This window comes from Pongo abelii, chromosome X (assembly GCF_028885655.2).
Source record: "Pongo abelii isolate AG06213 chromosome X, NHGRI_mPonAbe1-v2.0_pri, whole genome shotgun sequence".
Taxonomy (NCBI): Eukaryota; Metazoa; Chordata; class Mammalia; order Primates; family Hominidae; genus Pongo; species Pongo abelii.
In genome coordinates this window covers 160,290,653-160,314,717 of record NC_072008.2, presented here as the reverse complement: position 1 = coordinate 160,314,717, position 24,065 = coordinate 160,290,653, and the positions used below count along the sequence as shown (strand labels likewise).

The following is a 24,065-nucleotide window of genomic DNA, read 5'->3' as shown; positions in this document are numbered from 1 at the left end:
GGAAGGACTGCATTTGCCAATGGAGGCTTTTACTGGGGGGACTGGGGGTGGCGCCCGGCCCGAGGGCTGAGGGCCCGGGAAAGGCACACGGTGGCGGTGGGGTCTCTCTCGGGCAGGCGCTGGCTCTGCAGACAGCTCCCCCCTGGTGACCCCTCTTTGGCACTGAGCTGGGAACATGGTGTCCGCACTCCCGGCTGGCAAGCAGAGGCCCGTGTGCCCCGGTGGCGGCTGGCAGTGTAGGCTGGTGGGGTGACGGCCGCAGGGGCTGGGTTTGGCACCGGTGGGAGCCGGGGCCCCGCGGGAGTCAGAGGCTGGGCCGCCCCCGCTGCTGGCAGGGTAGTCACATTGGCCACGGAGATGGCTACGAATAGGGAATCCAATAAATTAGGCTGTAGAAAGAGGAGGTGAGGGGCCGAGGGGGCGGGGCTGGCAGTCTCGCTTGGCAGGCGGTGCTGTGCGTCCCTCTCCCCTCTCCCGTGGGATCTTCGGGGCTCTTGTAGGGGAGAGGATGCAGGTGAGGCGCTCTGTGTGACCGTGGGTCCTACTGGGCGGCTTTTATGGCATCCCATGGTACAGGAGCCTTGGCTGCCACCCTCAGGGGATGGACCATGGGGTCTTTGAGAGACTGACGAGGAGGGAATCATGGGGACTCGAGTCTCCGGAGGGAGGCCACCTGCAGCACGAGGGGCTGTGGCCTGAGGGGCTCCTGGGGCTCGGCTGCGCTGCTGTGTGGCCAGCACTGGGCCCCTTGTACCCCAGCTTCCTTCACGGAGCAAAGTAGAGGACTCACTGCCCTGGACAGGGCCCAGTCACTGTGGAACAGCCCCCCCAGGGAATGGGAGGGACAGGGTGAGGGTTACGCAGGGCGCCACCCTCCACATCTACTTTCCCGGGGTCGGGAAGGGTCTTCTAGGAGGAGGGGCCAGGCATGCAGGGGCGGGGTGCGTGCGCGGGTGGGTGCTGCTGTCTCCTTCATGTGATCCGAGCTTGGGGGCGGGGTAGGGGCCGGGGAGGGTCGCGTCAGGTGGAGGCACCCTGGAGGCCACCAGGGCCTTGCGGGCTAGGTGCCGGCACGTGCGCTGGGGCCACGGCCTCGCCCAGTATCTGGCAGAGCTCCTGGAGGCGCCGCTGCATCTTGGGAATGCCCGCCAGCTGCTGCTCCAGCCGCTGCTTCTCCTCCGTCAGGCTCAGGCGGGCAGCCGGGTCCAGCTTCTCGAACTTCCAGCCGCCCTCCCCATCGAACTGTAGCAAGTGTGTGTGGTACTTCCTGGCCAGGAGAGGGACAGGGTCAGGGGCACGGCACGAGGGCTGCTGATGACAGCCGCCTGCTGCTGCCGGGCCCACCAGGCCACCTCCTTCCCTCAGGCAGCCACTCCCACCGACCCCAGGCAGGGAGAGAGGGCACCTACCACAGGGAGGGCCGGTGGGTGATGGAGAGCAGGGCAATGCCCGCGTCCTTGGCCGCCTGGAAGATCTTGCCTTCCACGTCGATGCTCACGGCGCTGGTGCATTCATCCAGGAGGGCGTACTTGGGCCTGGGGGTCCGGGCCGAGAGGAGAGTCTGTGCACCCTCCAGGGCCCAGCACCCCAGCCCGGCTCAGGCTCCACTGAGCCCAGGCCTCCCCACGGCTGCTACTTCCCCTTCCAGGGGACCCCAGGGAGCCTGCCGGCCCGGAGTGCTCACCTGTGGTAGAACATGCGGGCCATGCCGATTCTCTGCTTCTCGCCACCCGACAGGACGTCCTTCCAGTCACACATAGCCTCCCAACCTAGGCAGGGGCAATGGTCTTGGCTCAGTTCCACCAGCACCCAGACTCGGGGGCCAGCCGGGAAGCTGGGGGAGCTGCAGGAATGAGCTAGCTGTGACGACAGGGCCCCTGTGCCTCTGTGTCCTTGTCTGTCTACCAGGCATTAATCACGGAGGAGTGGGGCCTGGAATCGTGCCTTCGCCGAGAAGAGATATGGTGGAGTCCAAGCCCCAGCACTTCAGTGTGACCTTATTTGGAGACAGGGCCTTCGTAGAGGTGATCACACTAAGATGAGGTCATCAGAGTGGACCCTAATATGACTGTGTCCTCATAAAAAGGGAGTGTGCGGGCAGAGGATGTGCACAGGGGAACATGAGGTGAAGATATACAAGGAGAAGTGGACCATCTGCGAGCCGAGGACAGAGGCCTGGAACACATCCTTCTGTCATGGCACCCGGAAGGAGCCCACCCTGCTGGCACCTGGATCTCGGACTCCTGGATCCAGGAGATGATCCACCCCTGCGGTTTATGGCAGCCCCAGGGCACCCATACAGTTCCTTGGCACAGAGCTCCAGAGCGGCCTGAGTGCTCTCCCCAGACCGGGGGCTTGTCACCCACAGGGGTTGGGCCTCCTGTCACTGCCCCGTGCCAGCACTTGGGCAAGGCTCGAGTGGGCTGCTTGAACGAGCAGGTGAGCCGGCTGCTCCATTAGGCTGGGGCGCTGCGGCAGAAGTGCCCCTCCTGTCTTCTCGCCCATGCTGCCTTCCCTGGCGGCCCAGGGCTAGAAGTGGCGACAGGGTATATGGCCACCCAGAATAGAGATTACACTTCCCAGGTGGCCTTGTGGTGAGGTGTGAGCATGAGACTAAGTTGTGGCCAATGAGATATAACTGTAAGTATTCAATATGGCGGCTTCCTTAAAAGATAGAAGGCACATACCTTTTGCCCCTTCCCTTCTACTTCCTCCATCCTACAGCCTGGGACATGATGTGAGGGCTGCAGCAGCCCTCCTGGATCATGAGGTGACTTTGGGAATGGAGGCCACACACAGCAGAGTGACCTGGTAGAAAATTCTAGAGCCCTGGGGCCTTCACAGAGCAGGGCCAGCCCTGGCAACCGTGGCCTGGCTCTCTTGGGACCTAACAGCTCAGTAGGATAAACTCACAGATGATCTTAGCCACTATTGCGGGGAGGCCGGTTCTGTTCCTCACAGCTAAACTCCATCCTAACGGCTCATGCTGGCTGGCCACAGGCCCTGGGCATTCAGGCTGCCACAGAGGCGAGACGGGCCATGTGCTCCCAGGCCGAGGGCAGCAGGAGCAAGAGGCAGGGCCGGGCCAGGGGCTGCTCCACGCCTTCGCCACCTGTGTCCCTGCTTCCTCCACAGGCAGGTGACAACACCCCGGCCATTTCCTGCAGGAGCCACTTCTTCTCATGTTGCCACCGAGGGAGGGCTTGGTGCCTGTGCCCTTGAACCGTGAAGGGGAGCCCCAGCAAGGCAAAGTCCTTGCCCAGGGCCATCTCGTACCCAGCAGTGGGGGCTGGAAGCAGAATCCAGAGGCTCAGAATTCAAAGACAAAATTGAACACTCCGTCTACTGTGTCCCTGTAGCTGCACCCCGCTCTCCTCCTCCGCTCTCCTGGCCCGACAGACACTGTGGACAAGCAGTATTCCTTGATAAGCCCAGGACAAGAAAACAGCTCAGTCTGGCCTCCTTTTCAGTGAACTCATCTCTGAATCCACCCCAGCCCCCTCCAAGCGTCTGCACAAACCTCCTGACAGTAGCCATCACTGCACACATGTGCCTGCCCCTCCCAGGCTGCCCCTGCCCACCGACCCATGGTCCTTCCAAGAGCGTCTGATCCTGATCAGGGAAAGCCTAGGCTCCCGCCTGGTCCGGAGGGCCCTCTGTGAGTCAGCCTCTCGCACCACCAAGCCTGCGGGCCGCACTCCGCCCTGCTGCCCCTGGCTCCCGGACGGGGTAACCACTCAGCATTCTGCAGGGCTCAGCTCAGACCTCTTTTCTCTGGGAGAGGGTATCCTGGGTCCCCCAATGAGGTGTGCATCCTTGCTAGGTGCCCCCTTCCCTAGAGCACCCATGCCACGTGGGGCCATCTGTGTGGTGCTGGTCTTCCCTGGTAGGCGGGCCTCAGAGGTAGCACCCTCTGTCCCGCCCCTGTGGCACCTGGCACTTTAGACTCCTGGATGTTGAGCTAATCTTCACTCCCTGGAGGCCAAGGGAGAGGCCAGGGTGGGACAAAGGGCGGCTGCCAGCCCCAGGCCTCCTACCTCCCTCCCGCTGCAGGATGTGGTGCAGGTGCACGACGTCCAGGATGGCTTCCAGGTCCTGCTCTGAGTAGCCCTTCCTTCGCATGTCCTCCACTGAGTCCGGGTAGATCACCTGGTCACGCAGGGAGCCCACAGACATGTAGGGCCTGTGGGAAAGCTGGGTGTCCACGGAGGGAAGGGCCGGCCCTGCCTCCCCCAAGATACTCTGCGTCTCCCAGGCAGTGTCCACATGCCACGCTCACACGCACCCACACGCTCACGTCGCCGCCCGTGCACACACCCCACACAGATCCAAAACAGGGCAGTGGATCGGGCGGGTTTGGAGGGAGCAGGAACCACAGCCCGTCTCTGGCTCTGGGGACAGTGCCTCGGTGTCCTCTCCTGAGGTGCTGACTCTTCACCACTTCCTGGGCCTCTGCAGGAAGCCATGTGTGAGCGCACAGGCAGGAAGAGGTGGAGGAGAGACACACGGGCTTCCTCACCTCTGCGGGATGTAGAACATGCGCTGGGGTGGAGGCTTATAGAGCACACCACCGTACGTGGGCCAGAGCCCACCCAGGATCCGGAACAGGGAGCTCTTGCCGCAGCCGTTAGGGCCCGTGATGAGCAGATGCATGCCTTCCTCCACCTGCAGGGGCAACAGCCACTGACGCCAGAAAGCGCAGGCCCCTTCCCGCACCCTATGGCCTCCTGCCCAGCCTTGAGAGGCTCCCAACGCCCGAGGCCAGCAGGCAGGCCATTCTTGATCTCTTGATAAGGGACAGCAGGGCCTGGGGGATGGGGTCCAGCGTCCACAGCCCTAGCTAAATTTAGCTCTCGCTAAATGCCTGGCCCGGGACACAAGAATGGACAAGACCCAGCCCTGTCCTCAGGCCCTGACATGCCCAGAGAACATGGTGCCAGCACAAGAGGAAGGGCCTATTCTGCCACAGCTGAATGAGCAGGTGTGTTCCAACACAGTCAGCGCCGTCCTCAGTCCCATCCGACTCCCACTTCACCAGGAATCCAAGCGCAGGGTCAACTCTCAGCATCCTTTAAGGAACTGCCCTGAAAGGCACTTTGTTTTCAAGAGACGAGATCTCACTTTGTTGCCCAGGCTGGAGTGCAGTGGTATGATCACAGCTCACCACAGTCCCCAACTCCCGGGCTCAAGTGATCCTCCCACCTCAGCCTCCTGAGTAGCTAGGCCTACAGATGCACGCCACCATGCCTGGCTAATTTTTAAATGTTTTTTTAGAGACAGGGTCTTGTTATGTTGCTCAGGCTGGTCTCAAACTCTTGGCCTCAAGCAATTCTCTCACCTTGGCCTCCTGAGTCACTGGGGACAAAAGGGCAGTTTCTTTCTTTTCTTTTTGAGACAGGGCCTTGCTCTGTTGCCCAGGCTGGAGTGCAGTGGTGGGATCATGGCTCACTGCAGGCTCAACCTCCTGGGCTCAAGAGATCCTCTCACTTTAGCCTTTCAAGTAACTAGAACTACAGGCACGGCCACCACACTTGGCTTATTTTTGTATTTTTAAAAATTTTTGTAGAGACGGGGTTTGCCATGTTGCCCAGGCTGGTCTTGAACTCCTGGGCTTAAGCGATCTGCCCACCTCGGCCTCCCAAAGTGCTGGGATGACAGGCATGAGCCACCACGCCCGGCCCAAAAGGCACTTTCTTTATGTCTCTAGACTGACAGCACAGACCCCACTGCCTCCCCAGGTGCCAGAGTGGCCCAGAGATGCCACAGTGGCCCCTGGGCTCTGCATCATGGACCTCAGGCTCCTCAATTCACTGATTCCATGGTCCTCGCTGGAGCTAGGAAATGCCTACTTTAGGAAAATGCCGGCCAGGCTGGAGGCGGCCTGTGTGCAGGGAGGAGGCCAGGGGCCTGGAGTCAGTGAAATTCACGGTAACAACAACAATGCTACACCGGGCTCCTGGGAAGACTTGAGGCCATGGTCTTTAGCTTACCTCAGGCAGTGTCATGGGTGGAACTGTGTCCTCTGAAATTCCTATGTGGGAACCCTAATCCCCACTACCTCAGAGTGTGAGCTTATTTGGAAACAGGGTCGTTGCGGACGTGATGAGTTAGATTTGGATGAGGTCATTCTGCAGAGGGGTGGGCCCTAATGCAATGTGACCTGTGTCCTGACGGAAAGGGGAGACGGAGACACGGACACACCCAGAGGGAGAGCGCCGTGTGGAGACAGAGGCGGAGGCCGACCTGCCGTGGCAGAAGCCAAGGAAGCCCGCAGATGGGCAGCAGAGCAGAAGCTGGGACAGGGGCCCCGAGTGGAGGCGCCTTCTCGGTCCTTGGCAGGAGCCCGCCCCGCCTGTGCCTTCCTCTCGGACTGCTGGACTCCTCAGCCAGGAGAGAGGCCATCTCTGCTGGGAAAGCCACTCAAAGTTTGTAACGCTTTGTGACTGCAGCCACAGTATGCTAATGCAGCCATCTGACTGTCCCCTCCTGAGGGGCGGGGCCTGGGCCTTGCCCCATCTCGCATACCCGGCTTCCTGAGCAGCTGTGGCCCTGCGCACAGGGGCCCCATGAGCTTGCCTGCTGCCCGTGCCTGCTTGTGCTGCCCGCAGCCAGCCTGGAAACCACCCTCCTCGGACTCACTGGTGATCAGCTCCCCCGACATCCTAGGAGGGGCCACTGCCGGCGGTGAGGGATGACCACCTGTGCCGGCCCCCGCCTCCCTGGCATGCCCCTCCTCTCTGCTTCCTCCTGCGTGAGCTGCCCCTCAGGCCCACGTCCCCTCACTCCTCTACCCTCAGCTGCCTGCCCACTCGCTCGCAGCAACTCCTGGGCAAGGCTTCATCCCACCCCCACCACCCCCAGGGACTTTGACCACTCTTCTTGTGACCCCCACTGTCCCTTGAACAGCTGTCTACCTGGAGACCTTTGTAACACTTTAGTGCCCCTCCACAGTGAAGACTCCCTTAGTGCAGGGCTCCTGATTTACCTCGGGTTTCTGGTGCCCGGCTCAGAGTTCAGGGCACATTGGTTAAATGAGTGAATGAATGAGTGATTCCTTGTCACTTCTCTACCTGTCCCTCCACCCCAGTCTCCCCCTCACTCCATTACTCCCCAAAGCCCTGTCCAAACCCCTGGCTGGGGACACAGGTGATCTGTGGATTCCTTGCTGTGGCCTTCCCAGGGAGGTCGAGCAGCAAGGTTTGAACCAGAGCCCCCTCGCCTGGGTCTTGGCTTTCTTAGGAGTGTGGGGAGTTGGCATCAGATGATAGGGCCAGGAACGCCAGGGTGAACCTTGGTCAATCCTGGTATCACTAGTCTCTTTTATCAGCCCTGCCTCTGTTGCCCTAGGATGAACAGTCAGAGACACATTGGTCTCTCACCTTGACCTTGGCCCACCTGCCACGTAGATCTAGGGACAATGGCTATTGCCAGCACAGACAGGCAGGAAGCCAAGGGCTGAGGCTTGCATATGTGCGTGGCTGACACCCTCCCCGCTGGACCTACCCTGATGTTGAGGCTGGCCACCACCACCTCTCCTGAGGGTGTGATGATGGGGATGTTCTCGCAGATGATCCCCTGCTCCACATCCACCACCTGGCCTGCAGAGACAGCACAGTGGGGGTGGGGTGGAGAAGGAGTGGTGGCGACCCCTCTGCATTCTGGGGAGTCTGTGTGCCCCCGGCTGCACGCCCTCATTCCCATCCCTGGCAGCATGGCAGCTGGTTCCTGACCAGAAGCCTGTGGTCCAGGGTCCCTAGGGAACACAGCCAGGTCTTCCAACAAGCTGAACTCTTCCTCCAGTGTCTAGTACGGTGCCCTGGGCCGCCACCCCCTTCTGCAGCACCTGCCTCCCATGGCAGCCAGCAGCTGGCACACTGACTGGAACTTTCTCTTGCTGTCCTGCATGGGTGAGGGGACCACATCCCCCTTGTTTTGAATGAATAATCCAGGCTGGGGCCCTCAAAGGGCGAGTCAGTAGGGTGGCCGGCAGCTACTGTCTGGGAAGGAAGGCGGGTGGACCAGCACCTCTCCCCGGGAAACCTTCCAGGGGCCCAGCTCGACCAGGCCAAAGTCCTCAAAGACCCTGCCAGGCAGCCCTCCCGTCCTGGGTGGACTGGGATGGGCCAGAAGCACATGGAGGTCCCTGAGTGAGGGAGCGGGAATGGGAGGAGCTGGGGCAGCAGGTCAGCACCTGCAGTAGCAGCAGGGGCGGGGTCACTCATAGGGAGGGGACAGCCTTACCTTGGATCTTCAGGGGGCCCTCCACGCGGACACCAGACCGGCCTATGGTCCCAGACCCTGCCTGAGCGTCCTCCAGCTCCCTGGGCCTCTTGAAGTGACAGCGCTGAACATCTTCAAACACCTGGAACATCTCGTGCACCCGGGCTGTGTAGCCAGCCAGCTCCGTCACCTGAGGGAGGGTGACCCTGGCTCAGCCCCTGCCAGTTGCAGGGAGAGAAGCATGGCAAGGATGGCAAGAGTGAGGCTGGGCCAGGGGTACCTCCTTGTACGACGACATGATCCGCTCAATGGCATCTGCAGCCGCTGTCAGGAGGTTGCGGGCAATAGTGAAGGCTTCTGTGCGCTCGCTCACCAGCTCCTCCTCCTTCTTTTCCAAGGCTGCCTTCTTCACAGCCTCTGCATCTGCAAAGCCCCAGAGGGGTGGGTGGCGGGGCGGGGAGGGGCAGGGCAGAGATAGCGTAAAGTCAAAAATGAGCCACTGGAGAGAAAGGCGAGGCTCTTCTGCAAACGGTGCCGGGGCAACCAGATCTCCCTCTCTTTCTCTCCATGTGCAAGAGAGGGACCCCTCACACCATACAGACAAACCAACCCAGAGCACATCAAAGGCTGATGTGTAGTGTAGCCCAAAGTATGAAACTCTCAGAAAAAAATGGGATAAAACTTTATGACCTTGGATATGGCAACAGTTCCTTCACTAGGACACCAAAAGCATGAGCAACGAGAGAAAAACAGATCAACTGAACCTCATTCAACTCAACACTTTTGTGCACCAAAGGACAACACCGAGACAGTGAAAAAGACAACCTACAGACTGGGAGAAAACTCTGGACTGGTGAACCACACATCTGATGAGGGTGCAGTATCCAGAATATACAAAGAGCTTTTAGAACTCAACGACAGAGATAACCCGATCACACATGGGCGAAGGACGTGAACAGACATTTCTCCAAAGAAGACATACAAATGGCCACTCAGCACATCAAAAGAGGCTCAGCGTCATTAGTCATCAGGGAAATGCAAATCAAAACCACCAAGAGATACTGCCTCACACCCACTAGGTGGCCAGAATACAAAGGAGATGATAACCAGTGCTAGCCACGATGAAAAGGTGGAACCCTCCAACACTGCTGGCGGAAAGGTAAAATGGGGCAGCCACTGTGGAGAACAGTCTTGCAGCTCCTTAAAAAGTGAACCGTCCAGTTCCCGTGTGACCTGGCAATTCTACTCCTAGCTACACACACCCAGGAGAAACGAAAATATCTGCACACATAGAGACTTGTCCATGGATGTTCACAGCAGCGTTATTCACAATAGCCAAAACATGAAGAAACCCAAAATGTCCATCAAGGGATGAATGGATAAAGAAATTGTGGTCTATGCACACAATGGAATATTATTCAGCCATGAAAAGGAATGAAGGACTGATTCATCTTATGACATGGACGAATCTTGAAACCATGATGCTCAGTGAAGGAAGCTAGTCACAAAATGCCACAGCCCACATGATTCCATTTCTAGGAAATGTCCAGATAGGCAAATCCACAGAGACAGGAAGCAGATGAGTGGGTGCCAGGGGCTAGAGAGAGGGAATGAGGAGTGACTGTTCATGGGTCTGGGGTTTCTTTGGGCGATAAAATAAAAATAAAACATTCTGGAGTTAGTGGTGATGGCTGCACAGCTCTGTGAATGAATTTAAACTGTACGTGGAAAAGGATGAATTGTATGGTATGTTAATTACGTCTCAATAACGTTGATTTTTAAAATGCACCAGTAGGCATCTGGTTTTGTTTCTGGGTACAGCCAGCTCCTTCTACCGGCCCTCTGTCCTGCACCACTGATGTCGCCCCTCCTGGGGCACATCTGAACTTTGTCATCCAACGCCCAGGGCTGTTTGGCTTTGAAACGACAATTTCTTTTTTTTTTCTTTTCTTTTCTTTTTTTTGAGATGGAGTATTGCTCTGTTGCCCAGGCTGCTGTGCAGTGGTGTGATCTCAGCTCACTGCAACCTCTGCCTCCCAGGTTCAAGGGATTCTTGTGCCTCAGCCTCCCGAGTAGCTGGGATTACAGGCGCCTGCCACCAAATCCACCTAATTGTTTTTGTATTTTTAGTAGAGACGGAGTCTCACCAAGTTGGCCAGGCTGGTCTCAAACTCCTGACCTCAGGTGATCCACTCGCCTTGGCCTCCGAAGATGCTGGGATTGCAGGTGTTGGCCATCACGCCCGGCCTTATGTCCCACTTCCTGACTGCCCCCTTTATGCCACGGTTTTTGACCTCTGGGTCAGCAGCCGTATTGTTTGGTGTCTGCTTCTCCCAGGAGCTGCTCCTGTCTTAATTTGCTTCTCTGTCACACTCTAGGCCCCGTGGCAGCACCCCTGACCCTCATCAATGGCCTTGACTCTCAGTTTCCTGATCCTTAGAGTCCCCACAGGAGCAGAGGTGGGGAGCAAGGGCGAAGGCCGCCTCTGAGGGTGCTGGGGTGTGGCTGAAGTGGTGGGAATGTCCTGTGAAGGACCTGAGGACTGTATCAAGGGGCGTGTGTGATCCTGAGGGGGAAGCCTCAGGTATCATTGGCTGGGGGCTGGGGGAAGACATGCAACGTGGTATCTGCTCAGGGCCATGCAGGGTGGAAAGGGGCCTGGCCCGGGAAACCAGGGAACTAGATTGGGCTGGTGGGGTGGGGACATTAATCCTAAAGGTCGAAGGCCTTGGACTTTCCTTCCCACGGTGCTCTCAAGGACACAGCCCTCCTCCCCAGGTGTTCTGAGAGCTGGACAGTCGCTGTGGACAAAGGGAAGGGTCTGCAAGTCTTTGTGCCCAGGGCATCCTGGCGTAGAACCAGCTGCCCTCTGCGGGTTCTCTTGGAGCCTTGGGCGACTAAGGCCAGGGCCCCAGAGCTGGACAGAGCAAGGCCTCAGGGCTGGAGTGGGAGCCACAGGCCTTGCCCATCTCCTGAGCCCACCTGCCTTGCACACCAGCCCAGCAAAGCTTATCTAAATCTTCCCCAACCGGTAAGAGCCTGCCTTCCTACCCAGTGCGCTCCACCTCCTTGAAGCACCTGGAGCCCTCACTAGCCACCCGGTGTAGGGGACACAGCAGGGACAAAACAGACAAAAATCCCTGACCCCACGGAGCTTGCAGTCCATGGCAGGGAGAGAGAAAAGCGCCACTGACGGGGTGTTGAGTGCTCGGGAGAGCAGTGGGGCAGGGAAGGAGACAGGAAAGGTGGCGGTGGGCAGGTCGGGCCTTGCCTAGGGGGTCTGCACCACAGGGCAGCAGAGGAAAGAGTGCTCCTGGCACAGGCCCCAAGACAGAGCAGGCCTGGCATTTGGGGAAATAAGAAGGCCACAGGACCAGGCACAGTGGCTCACACCTGTAATCCTAGCACTTTGGGAGGCCGAGGCAGGTGGATCACTTGAGGTCAGGAGTTCAAGACCAGCCTGGCCAACATGGCGAAACCCCATCTCTACTAAAAATACAAAAATTAGCCAGGCATGGTGGCGTGTACCTGTAGTCCCAGCTACTTTGGAGGCTGAGGCAGGAGAATCACTTGAACCCGGAAGATGGAGGTTGCAGTGAGCCGAGATTGTGCCACTGCACTCCAGCCTGGGAGACAGAGTGAGACTCCATCTCAAAAGCCTCCCCCCCCAAAAAAAAACAGAAGGCCACAGGACAGAGCCAATCAAGCCAAGGGAAAGGGAGCACTTCACAGCCTTCAAAGGCCGCTGGCTCTGACGACCACCGGAGCAGGGCCAGGAGCCCACAAAACCTGGCACAGCAGAGGCTCAGAAAAGTCCTAGGCCTTCAGGGCAGGGAGCACCCCGATGCAACCAATGGCAGCCATGGAGCGAAGCGGCTGCAGGTGCTGTCTCGCAGGCTGTCTCGGTGCCCAGGGCTAGGTGTGCTGACTGGGCTGGGCACCCATGCCGGCATCAAGGCTGCCCTTGATGTGCAGTCCCTGAATTAGATCCTTCCTCTTGGTGAGTCACCCAGAGGATGACACAGACAGTTGAGGGCATGGAAGCCCCGAGGTGGAAACAGGAACAGGGAGAGAATCAGACTTCTGTTTATAAATTGAAAACCCTCTTCCCACCAAACTGGGTAAACTATGACACTATTTCGAGCAGAGCCAAGCTTGACGGAAAGCAAGGGAAACTCCCGGGAGCAAAGAGAAGCAGACAGCCAGGTGATCCTTTGAAAGCCCCAGAGGCAGGCAGGGCAAAGACCAGGAAGCTTTCCTTGCTTAGCCTGGGCTCTATGCGCAATGAACAAAAAGCCTCCTCTAAGAATTTGTAACAATGTGCCTGGAGTTCAAATGAATTCAAATGAAACCACCTCTCAATTCAGGAACCATCCCCTCTGCACTAACTAACGGCCTCCAACTGCTTACCCTGGAGTGCTTGGGCAAAACAGAAGGAAATATGGACTTATACCCTCCATTGAGGCCACACCAATCCCCATAGAAGTTCTGTTGCAAAACCCACAAGGAAATGATCCACCACGAGTGAAGACCAGCAGACAGAAGACAGGTGAATGATACTCCCAAGAACTGAAGCTAACCAAACCATTGGATAGAGACGGTGGGGTAAGTATGACTAACGTGATACACAGCATAAAAGGAGCAGTCAAAAAGATGAGCAAATAAGACACAGAAACAGCCTGACATTTCTACTTGAAAAAGGAAATGTCCATTTTCAAATTTCTATTTGAAATAGAATGAAATAGAACTTACAAAACAGCCACTGAAATGTGAACAAAATTCCAATTAGACACGGCCAAAGAGAAAACTGGTGAACTGGAAAATGAGCAAGCAGGAAGAAGGCCTCAGGGCATCCCCAGAATTCAGCACAGACAGTGTGAGATGGGAAACAGTAAACAGAAACCAAAAGACACAATGAAGAGAGTCAGAAGTCCAGCACTGGCTGCCAGTTCTAGAAGAACAGGAAAAAAGAATGAGAGTCAGGCAATATCTGAAAAGCTAATAGCTGAGAATCTTCCAGAATGGTTGAAAAACTCAAATATTCAAAGGACATATAACAAGTCTCAAGCAGAATCAACAAAAACTGACACCTAAACATGTCATAGTGAAACTGCAGAATGCCAAAAAGAAAGAAAGTGATCAAAGTACCCAGAAAAAAAAAACACAGGGTACTCAGGGAGGACAATTTGTTAGTAGCTACAGATTTGTCAGCAGCTACAGAAGAAGCAGGGAGACAATGACACATTTTGAAAGGGCTGAGAGAAAAGAACAGTCCACCTAGACTCCATTGCGTAACTCAACTTTAGCTTGGGAATGAGGGCGAAATAGAAACATTTTCAACAAAAACAATCAAGAATTACAACAGGCTGGGTGCAGTGGCTTACGTCTGTAATCCCAGCACTTTGAGATGCCAGTGCGGGAGGACCGCTTGAGCCCAGGAGTTCCACACTAGCCTGGGCAACACAGCGAGAACCTGCCTTTACAAAAAACAAACAAACAAACAAAAAAATGAAACAACACAAATAATTACAATAAAATAATCAAGAATTTCCCATGACAAAATCCTTGCTAAATTCAAGAACCTTTTTAAGAAACCAACCACAACTAGAAGTACTGATGACTGTTTGTCCTGAGTATAGTTGTGAGTTAAAAAACAAATAAACAAACAAAAAACTAAAAACATGTCTATCTGGAGGAAGATAACGGAACATAGAAGAGAAATTGAGATGTAGGAACGAAATGGTGAGCACAGAACTCAGCAAACGTGAGCGAGTTTCAACACGCGTGGATAAGGCGAAAGCAAAGAGGAAAAACTAGGTACAAATCCAACTCTTGGCTGGGCTATGACGCCATGCCCCACGGGGCTGCTTCTGTGTTCTAAGGTCCAGGAGGAGGCGGAGCTATTGATTAACCTAACAAGTATGCGTGTTGATCTTTTATTTTTTATTTTTATTTTTATTTGAGATGAAGTCTCGTTCTTTTGGCCAGGCTGGAGTGCAGTGGCGCTATCTCGGCTCACTGCCAGCTCCGCCACCCGGGTTCATGCCATTCTCCTGCCTCAGCCACCCGAGTAGCTGGGACTACAGGCGCCCACCACCGCGCCCGGCTAAATTTTTGTATCTTTAGTAGAGACGGGGTTTCACCGTGTTAGCCAGGATGGTCTCGACCTCCTGACCTCGTGATCCGCCCGCCTCGCCCTCCCAAAGTGCTGGGATTACAGGCGTGAGCCACTGTGCCGGGCCGTGTGTTGATCTTTTAAAGGGTAACCACTAATGGACTAAAAATCAAATGCAGAAGTTGCAATCCAGCAGAGGAACAAAACAAGAATGCAGGCTGGGTGCGGCAGCTCACGCCTGTAATCCCAGCACTTTGGGAGGCTGAGGCGGGAGGATCACCTGACCAGGAGTTCGAGACCAGTCTGGGCAACATGGCGAAACCCTGTCTCTACCAAAAATATGAAAATTAGCCAGGTATGGTGGCTTGTGCCTGTAGTCCCAGCTACTGGGGAGACTGAAGTGGGAGGATCACTTGAGCCTGGGAAGTCAAGGCTGCAGTGAGCCAAGGTCGCGCCACTGCACTCCAGCCTGGGTGACAGTCAGACTCCTGTTTCAAAAGCCAAAAAGAAAATAAAACAAACAAACAAAAACAACAAGAATGCAGAAACCTAAATCTTGAATCTTATCACTAAAATAACAGGTAGAACAGGCTTCCCACTCCTCTAAAACACCTTAGGGTGGAGGTCTTTCCCTTTGCAACCTGCAAGAGCTGTTTCAGGGCGAGGAAACCAAGGCTGGAGTGATGAAGTGTGGAAGTACCTCTAAGTCACAGTTGGGTTGAGGACAGGGACAGGTGGGTGAGGGTATCTGTGCCTGGAGAAGCGACACGTAGTGTTCCTGACTTGCAGTCCTGGGCTTGGCTGAGTGGTAACAAAGGGCGTGAGGTGTGCGCAGGGCAAAAGGCAACAAGGAGGGGCAAGGCAAGCCCAACCTCTGAAAGCATCAAGGATGGCAGCAGGGCCTCGGTGGCCCCGGCAGCAGAAGTGGGCGGCGGGCTGGCTGAGTTGGGCCCTCGTGAGCTCAGCACCCAGCAGTATGGGGGACGGACCCCTGGCCTGGATCCTCTTGGAGCCCTGGGTCTCACCTGACTCTGAGTAGCCAGTGGCAGTGATGATGGGGACAGCCACCATGAGCAGGCCCGAGGCACTCCACACATACTTCATGAGGAACTGCTCCAGCATGACATACCACAGGCGTTCCAGAAGGATGAGGTTGATCTGCGAGGCCAGGTCCTGGTAGGAGTGCTGTAGCAGGGCCAGCTCCACCTGTGGGGGGTGACAGACACGATGGTCAGGGTCTCCCCGTGCCACTCACACACGCTGTGCCATGGTGGCCATCAGAAGGCCGAGAGCCAGAGGTTACGATTGGGTGGGGCCAGGTCTCCAACTCAAGGTGTGAGGGGGTATAAGGGACTGGCTGATGTCACAGTGCGGCTCCCGTCCCCTCTCCACTCCCTCTCTAGTCACCTTGTTTCTGTCCTCTGCTGAGCCCATTTCTTTCAGCTCCCTGCCAGCCCCCTCCTCCTGGCTCGAGAGATCATCCATCAGCTCTAATTTTTCCCCCCTAAACTAAGCAAAGAGCAGCATAGGACAGTAAAAGGCAGTGCTCTTGGGCTGAGTGCAGTAGCTCACACCTGCAATCCCAGCACTTTGAGAGGCTGAGGTGGGAGGATTGCCTGAGCTCAGGAGTTGGAGACCAGCCTGGCCAACATGGTGAGATGCCGTCTCTACCAAAAATAATTAAAAAAAAAAAAATTAGCCAGGCGTGGTGGCACACACCAGCTACTCGGGAGGCTGAGGTGGGAGGATCGCTGGAGCCCTGGAGTTTGAAGCTGCAGTGATGGCGCCACTGCACCCCAGCCTGGGCAGCACAGTGAGACCCTGTCTCTTGGTTCTGAAAAACTCGGTTCAACAGTCTGGGCCTATTTAGGCCCCCTCTCCCCTCAACTTTCCCACAGTTCCTTTTGGTGAGAAATTTGCATGGCATTTTCCCACTGAAACCAGGAGGATGCGCTCCTGAGCTGGGCCCTACAGGACTTGCCCCAGTGGATATCCCCACTGCTGAGCCTGGACCTCGCTCCCTCAGCAGTGGGTAGGCCTCTCCTGTCCTTCTGTCCCCCTTCCTGCACTGGCCACCACTACGTCAGGACACCAGCAGGTGGGGAAAGGGACATCCGCAGGGAAGAGGTGGCAGCAGCAGTCAGACAGGCTGGGGAGGTGGGAGGTGTTGGGAAGTGCTCCCAGCAAGGTAGCCAAGGGGTTGCGAATTTCTGGGCTCAGTCCAGGGGCACGCACCCCAGCCTTGCCTCCCCACAGCCATCTGATGACAGCTGCCTAGCCTGCCACTGTTTGCCAAGTGCTTTCACGTCTCTGCATCTGATTCTCCCCACGTCCCACTGCATGTGTATTCACATGCCCACTGTACACAGAACACTGAAGCCCAGGGAGGCAAAGTGGCCTGCCCAAGCCCATACAGCCTGATGGTGGCAACCAGTGTGGGAATTTGGACCACAGTGGCAGAGCTGCCAGGAGAACCACATTCTTGTAAATGATGCTTAGACTTATCAAGAGAGCTTTACTTTGTTCTCAAGCAAGAGATCGTGTGCATGTGTGTTTCAATAAGCCTCCTCGTGGCAATCCCAGGAAGGACAGAATACTCTGCTGAGTGCCCTCCAGCCAGTCAGCTGCTTCTGCCCTGATCTGAGCCTAGGCCAGTGTCCACGGGGACATCAGCCAGTGGGACTGCCATGGGCCACATGCCACCCGAGGGGTCCTATCACCCCACACAGCTTTCCAGCCGAGGCCTATGCAGACAGGCTGTGAATGCACACGGGGCCCTCCTGCCCTGGCCAACAAACCCTCTTGGCCAATGTGCTACTTCCTGAAGCTAGCCCGGACGAAGGCCTTCAAAGAACCAGTGATCTCTCTTCTGTCCCCGCCACCCAGGTCGGCCTGCACAGCTGAGCTTCCTGCAAGCCCGATCTCCCATTCCTGAAGCAAGCACCCTGGCAATCCAGACTCGTGCTGAGAGCTGGCAGGGGTGCCAGCCAAGGCTGACAATGTAGCTGCAGGGAATGTGCCAAGCGCCTCGCCCAAGGCTGCGGCTGCTTGCCAAGGCCCTGCAGCCCAGCATGCGGGAGAAGAGGAGAAGGAAGCCGGGGTGGTGGCTGAAGTCCAGGGACCTTTTATCTGAATCTGCAGTCTGGCCCACACCCGGGATGCCCCCTCCGTGGAATTCGGGGACAAGCCTGCTTCTCTGCTGGTGCACAGCCAGTGAGACAAGGTCCCAGGGCAAGAGGCCACCTGACCCAGGGAGCACACACAGGCCTTCGGGGGATGGATGCCATTGTGCCCCTCCTCCCAAGAAGCACCGGGAACCGAAACTGAGTCGCAGAGAGCAGGGCCCAAGGCAGCTGCAACCCCAGGCACAAGGAAGGGGAGGGGCTGAGGCGAGATAAAGGGAGCATTGACCTGGAGTAACCTTTCCCAGCGCCTGCCTGGCCCGCCGGCCCGGCCCACCAGGGAGCCAGGAGACAGACAGGGCGGAAGGACAGCCACGCCACGAGCAGGAAGTGTGTCCCGTCGCAGTGGCGGCCTGGGCCCGGCATCTCTGGTCTGGGGGCCCGGGAAGGCAGCTGAGCCAGTTGGTAGCCGGGCAGGCCTGTGGGCTCAGGCGGGGGTGGCCTTGACCCCAAGTCCCACTGCTGCGCTGGGCGCTGCTCATTAACCTCCGCTTGGGCTGAGTCATGCCCATAATGCCGGCCTGCCTGGCCAGCCAGCTCTGCTGGACGCCGGCCTTCAAAGGGCCCAAGGGCCCAGGAGGGGCTAGGCAGCAGGCTGCGTCCCTCGGTCCCCGCTCACGAATGGCAGCCGTCTCCTCCTGGCTGGCTGTAGGAGTGGGGCGGGCAGGAGCTCTCGGGGCTCAAACCGCTAGGATCGCAGCTCTAAGGCCAGGACAACCTCCTTGAGGAGGAGAGGAAGCAGAAGTGGCCTCGAGCATGCAGGCAACCAGCACAGGACAGTCCCCACCCAGCCTTCCTGCCTCTCCACTGTGGCACCTGAGTCCACGGCTGCCCAAAGGCCCTGCGGACCCCAGCCCCGCTCTCCCATGGCCTGCCCACACCTTTGGCATCAGCCCCGGCCCGCCCCGGACTGTCCCCACCGCTCACGGCTGCCTGCCCCCAGGCCTCCCTGCCACACGCTTCCCTCTGTGCCCAGCACCCCAACCTGCCCCACCTCGTGGCCCCCATAGAAGGCGATCTCCTCCGAGTTGGCCACCACACGCGAGTGCATGTAGCGCAGCTCCCCCTTCCGCCGTGCCTCCTCTGCCACCAGCTCCCCGAACTTGGGCGAGAAGGCCCGCAGCACGTTGGCTGTGAGGAACACCACGAGGCCGGCAATGGCCGAGGGCCAGGCTGTGCCAGCCCCACGGGAGCGGGCTGCCCGAAGCAGGGTGTAGGAAGTCACAGCCACGTCCAGGAGTGGCTTGGTCAGGTTGGAGTAGAGGTGAGCCACAGAGGCGGCAAAGGCCACCACGTCCTCCGTCAGAGACTGGTCAGGGTTGCGAAGCCGTCCGTCCATGTTGCTGACCCGGTAGTAGGTCTGCTGGGAGAAGTAGAGGCGGTAGGCGTGGGCCACCAGACGGCTGCGGAACGACAGGGCCAGCTGGCCCTCCAGGTAACGGATGGCACTGTTGACGAAGGTAGCAGGGAGGGCGATGAGGAGCCACTGCAGCAGCTGCCAGCCAAAGGCCCGCGGGTCCTTGCGCACGATGCAGCGGGCCAGCCTTCCGTCCAGGCGGGCCACATACACCGACAGGAAGGTGCGGCTCACCAGGGCGGCCGAGTGCAGGGCCAGCAGCCCCGTCTCCCGGCACAGGACCCGGGGGAACAGCAGCCGCAGGAGCCACAGGAGCCGCTGTAGGAATACCCGGTTCATGCCAGCCTTGGCCGCCGCGACCCCGGAGGCCTCCTGCGTGGGCTCCCCGGCGGGCGCCTGAGGACCCCTGGCCGAGGCCAGGCACTGGCGCACCAAGGGGTAGACTTTGTGGGCTCCATAGGCCGCGAGGGCCAGGAGCACGGCCGTGCGCTTCAGCGTGCTCCCCCGCCAGGGCCGGGGCCTGGAGAGCACCGGCATGTCACCTGGGCTGGCCGCCGCGCAGGGACTGGGGCTGGTGCCTAGGGCAGCAGTTGAGGCAGGTGGCTGGAAGGGTTGTTGCTCTGACCCTGGGCCTGTTGTCTAGGCAACTGGAAACCTTGCGATGGCCCCTGAGACTGTCGCTTTAGGCCCCCGGGGTGGTGCTGGGGCCCCTGGTGCGGTGGGCTCAGAGCCCTCCAGGGTCGCGGCCTCTTCGGGCAGCCCAAGTGGAGGAACTTGGCTCTCCTGTCCTGTCAGTGCCCTGGCCCCTGAGGTCAGGGCCTTGAGAGGTCTCAGGCAGAGGGGGCGTCTCTTCCTCTCCACCTTCTCCTCCTCCTCCCCTGGTGGCGCCCCTCCCCGGGGCACCAGGCGCGTCCGTCCGCTCCGCAGCCTGGCTGAAGCGACAGTGACTCCGCCACCGGCCCAGAATCCCCACCCACTCCTCCCCAGGGGCGAGTCGGGGGAAGGGGAGGAGGCGGAGGAGGGGCGAGGGGCGGAGTCCGGGCGCGGGGCCCCACCCTGTTCTCGCCCTCGGCGGGGTCCGCCCACCCCCCCACCTCCCGTTCTCGTCCCTCGGCGGGGCCCCTCCCGCACCACAGAGACGTGGGACGGCGGCGCGGACTAGAGAAGCGGCCGTCGCAGGCCCGCCAAAGCCCCGCCCCGCCCGCGTGCTCGCTCCACCCCGCTCTGTGCGCCCGGAGCCCGAGGCGCCTCTTGCTCTCGCGCTCGGAGCGCCGCCCCTCCGCTCCGGGGCGGGGCGGGAAGCGGAGGTGGGCGGAGCCTCCGGGGCCTCGCGAGGACTGGTGGGCGGTGCCCGGCGGGCGCTTCCGGTTTCCGGCCGCGGGATGAGGGGCGGGGCCGGGGCCGGGGCCGGGGCTGTTGTGGGAGAGTTCGGTTGCTGCGGCGGGGCCTGAACGCTGACTGTGGGAAACTCGGTGAGCGGGCTCCGCGCGCCGGGCTGGGCTCCGGGACCGCCGAGCCTCCCCGGCCCATCAACGAGGGAGAGAGGCGAGCGGCGCGGGGAGGCCCGGGGGCCGGGGAATCTCGGGGCCCGCAGCCTACCTGGGTGTGAGAGGCAGGGGCGAAGGGAAACCGGGCGGCGCCTCTAGAAGCTGGTCTTGGGGGCGGGGCGGGGAAGCCCCACCTGGAGGAGCGGCCGGGCTGGGCCTCCGGGACGGTGTGCCAGGCCGGGGCCAAGTCGGGGGGCCCCCCGGTGCTCGCGGTCGGTTCTCGCTCTGGGTGGGCGCTGTGGCCCGCGAGGGCTACTGGAAGGACCCCTGGCTTCTGAGGACACTGCGTCTAGAACTTTCTCCGTATGGGGCCTTGAGGTGCTTGGTCGAGACCTGCCTTTGCGCTTGGTCCCGAATCCTGCCCTCTAGGAGTCGCTCTTGCGGGCCTCCAGCCCACCGGAGGCGAAGCGGCCCCGGGCGGAAGGCCGCTTGATCCTCGAGGGAGGTGCCGGTTTCTCTCCGCGGGCGCCGTGGGAACGGTGGGAGGCGGGGGCGTCGGCAGCGCTTGGACTAGGTGCGGCCTTGGGCCCGCCTGGTAGCGGGGATTTGGGCCCCCCGAGCGCCCGCCTCTGCGGCTGAGTTCTGTCTGGCGGGGAAGGGAGCACCCGATGGGTGCCGAGGCGTCCTCCTCTTGGTGCCCTGGCACTGCTCTTCCCGAAGAACGCCTTTCAGTTAAACGGGCGTCGGAAATCTCGGGCTTCCTGGGGCAGGGATCGTCGGGAGAGGCCGCTCTGAACGTGTTGACACACGTGCTGGAGGGGGCAGGTAACTGACCAGCGAACGGAAGTTTGTGGGGCCTGTGAACGCTGCTGGCCAAGAGGCCCTGCCGAGTGGAGCCCTGCTTCCGCCAGCGCATCAGAGACTCTGAAGCAAAGTGCAGGGGGTCAGGGTGGAGAGTGGCGGCCCCAGCCTCGCAGGGTAACTGAACTGGATGTTCTTGGCTGCCCAGCGCTTACAAGTCCTGTTCCTTTTGTGCCCTGCCAGGAAACAAGCTCACATCTCCCTGTGGGAAACCTTCTAGTAACAGGATGAGTCTGCAGTGGACTGCAGTTGCCACCTTCCTCTATGCGGAGGTCTTTGTTGTGTTGCTTCTCTGCATTCCCTTCATTTCTCCTAAAAGGTATGGCCTGTGGAGCAAGCAGGCGAGTTAGGCAGGAGGGTGCCTGTGCCCTAGCCCTGGGACTGGTGTGTGCAGCTGGTGGACCCTGGAATTGGGACCCGATGGAACAGGTAGAACCTGTCTGGGGTGGGGGTGGCAGGGGTTGTGTTTGTTATTGCCAACCCTCCCCAGGGTTCTGCTTCGTCATGACTTGCTCAGTTCCTTTTCCTCTGTCCCCTGCCTTCTGGTCTTCAGAATGCCCCCGAGAGGCAGGAAGATCTATGCTACAGTTCTGGAAATGATGCCCTCCCACCTACTCTTGGTCCACGGGGTGCTGGGACGGTAGCGTGGGATTCGGAAGACTTGCACCACTGGGTCACGTTGTTGCTGATTTGGTGACTCTTGTCCTCCTAACTAGTCTCACTGGCATTGTGCAGTGGCTGCATGAACATTACTCAGCCTGTGGAGGATGAAGCCATATTCCCTTTTAATGAACAGAGGACCTGTTAAAAGTAAATTGGAGATTAATTTTAATTATGTATAATACCCGAACACATCCCTATTTAAATTACGATATTACGAATAAGGCCAAATCTCCACAGGTATTTTTAAAAGCCGTTTTTTTGTGAAAAATTATCTCTGATGTGATACCATAGAAAGTATACAGTGCTGTCTGAGGAGGATTCTTGCAGAAAACCACACCTTCGTACAGTTGACAAGACATGCAGAGATAGAGGGCCCCGGGGAGCTTTAATCTGGGAAGCTTTAGAGGACAGACAATCTGATTTCTACACAAAGCAAACTGGAAAAGCAAATGAAAGAGGGAGAGGGAAGGGGGAGCTTCCAGAATAAGAGGGATTTAAGACGTTTATCTACCGAATGCCAGATCGGTACCTTGCTGGGTCCGGATTCAAACAAATATCATTGCCTGCAGTGATTGGCATTTTCAGCTCTAGCCCTGATGATGAGGGCTTCTTGTTAATTTGAACAATATGTAAACACTTCTGAAATCTCTTCTGAGAGCTGCATCCCAAAGCATTTGTGGATGGAAATGATGTGAGGTCTGGGGTCCATCTCATCATAACAGGGTGGGGGGATATAGACAAACCAAGGTTTATCATGTGGAAAGACAGTTTAAAGAAATAACATGTATGGGGCAAACATTTGAATATTACAAAGGGGAGTACAATGAAAAGTAAGTTTCCCTTTTCGGAGACCACCAGTATGTTTTCTTTTTGTTGTTGTGGTTTTTTTGTTTGTTTTTGTTTTTATTTTGAGACAGAGTCTTGCTCTGTCACCCAGGCTGGAGTGCGGTGGTGTGGTCTCGGCTGACAGCAGCCTCCACCTCCCGGGTTCAAGCAGTTCTCCTGCCTCAGCCTCACGAGTAGCTGGGACTACAGGTGCCTGCCAACATGCCCAGCTAATTTTTTTTTTTTTTAAATATATATTTTTAGTAGAGATGGGATTTCACCATGTTGGCCAGGCCGGTCTGGTGATCTGCCCACCTCAGCCTCCCAAAGTGCTGGGATTACAGATGTGAGCCACTGCGCCCAGCCAACTACCCATGTTTAAGATTAGTTTTCCAGGCTGGGCGCGGTGGCTTACACCTCTGCACTCCAGCCTGGGCAACAGAGCAAGACTCTGTCTCAAAAAAAAAAAAAAAAGATTAGTTTTCCAGACATTTCGATCTATACGTGGACCAGCATCTTTTTTTTTTTTTTTTTTTTTTTGAGACAGGGTCTCGCTCTGTCGCCCAGGCTGGAGTGCAGTGGCGTGATCTCAGCTCACTGCAACTTCCGCCTCCCAGGTTCAAGTGATTCTCCTGCCTCAGCCTCCTGAGTAGCTGGGATTACAGGTGCCCACCACCACGCCTGGCTAATTTTTGTACTTTTAGTAGAGACAGGGTTTTGCCATGTTGGCCAGGCTGGTCTTGCACTCCTGACCTCAAGTGATCCGCCCACCTTGGCCTCCCAAAGTGCTGGGATTACAGGTGAGCCATTGTACCTGGCCTTTTTTCCAATAGTCTTGAACGGATGTCAAATTAGAGAATTGCAAGCCACGGAGGCTGACTTTGCGTGGGCTATTCGGCCATTGGAGAAGAGTGCAAAGCTGGATTTCCATTTTGCTCAGGGCCCTAGAGCCCGTGTGTGTGCTTTCTCTTCAGCTCCTGTCCTTTTTGTCTTCTTCACAGATGGCAGAAGATTTTCAAGTCCCGGCTGGTGGAGTTGGTAGTGTCCTATGGCAACACCTTCTTTGTGGTTCTCATTGTCATCCTTGTGCTGTTGGTCATTGGTGAGTGAGCTGTGGCTGAGGGTAGCTACCTGACCTAGACCCTGGTCTCTGCTGCAAAACCCTTTGCCGCTTTTGATGTGTAGCGTCCAGTTTTGGCTGCTAGGAGACAGACCAATGAAATACTGTGTCTTTCTCTTGAGGGAAGGAAGAGGCTCCCTTTGCCTGTGCTGCTGACTGCTACTCGGTTCTTCACTTTGAGGCCCCTCTAGGCTGGGCATGGTGGCTCATGCCTGTAATCCCAGCACTTTGGGAG

At 57.8% G+C, this 24,065-nt stretch overlaps 2 protein-coding genes across 7 annotated transcripts in view; one reads left to right on the top strand and one right to left on the bottom strand.

Annotated features, from left to right (window-relative positions):
• On the bottom strand, positions 1-20,566 carry ABCD1 (ATP binding cassette subfamily D member 1). Of its 5 annotated transcripts, none has more exons than XM_063721119.1 (10): positions 20,474-20,566; positions 15,361-15,541; positions 8,501-8,643; positions 8,242-8,410; positions 7,504-7,598; positions 4,520-4,665; positions 4,038-4,183; positions 1,685-1,769; positions 1,410-1,535; positions 1-1,267 (listed from the first exon to the last, which is right to left on the bottom strand). In XM_063721119.1, the coding sequence occupies exons 2-10, from the start codon at positions 15,455-15,457 to the stop codon at positions 1,021-1,023; spliced, it is 1,254 nt and encodes a 417-aa protein (XP_063577189.1). In that variant the 5' UTR covers positions 15,458-15,541; positions 20,474-20,566; the 3' UTR covers positions 1-1,020. The 5 variants fall into 5 exon arrangements, 2 of the variants coding, with proteins under 2 accessions (XP_063577189.1, XP_024096876.1); XM_024241108.3 differs by lacking the exon at positions 20,474-20,566 and adding an exon at positions 18,512-20,040; XR_008518218.2 differs by lacking the exons at positions 1-1,267; positions 20,474-20,566 and adding exons at positions 3,277-3,402; positions 18,512-20,051 and having other exon boundaries at positions 1,464-1,535.
• BCAP31 (B cell receptor associated protein 31) overlaps positions 20,288-24,065 on the top strand; it is a 23,489-nt gene continuing 19,711 nt past the window's right edge. Inside the window, exons 1-3 of one of the 2 annotated variants that reach the window (NM_001132651.1) lie at positions 20,288-20,346; positions 21,406-21,541; positions 23,712-23,812. In NM_001132651.1, the coding sequence (NP_001126123.1) occupies positions 21,450-21,541; positions 23,712-23,812 (193 nt within the window). In that variant the 5' untranslated portion in view covers positions 20,288-20,346; positions 21,406-21,449. Of the gene's footprint in view, positions 20,347-20,582; positions 21,187-21,405; positions 21,542-23,711; positions 23,813-24,065 lie in introns of those variants that run through there. The other variant, XM_024240327.3, reaches the window with a different exon arrangement.

Coding starts and splice junctions, on each gene's coding strand:
- ABCD1 (XM_024241108.3), bottom strand. CDS start 19,411: ATGCCGGTGCTCTCCAGGCCCCGGCCCTGGCGGGGGAGCACGCTGAAG. Junction 8,411..8,500: donor TCATGTCGTCGTACAAGGAG/GTACCCCTGGCC, acceptor ACCCTCCCTCAG/GTGACGGAGCTGGCTGGCTA. Junction 4,184..4,519: donor ATGTTCTACATCCCGCAGAG/GTGAGGAAGCCC, acceptor GCTTTCCCACAG/GCCCTACATGTCTGTGGGCT.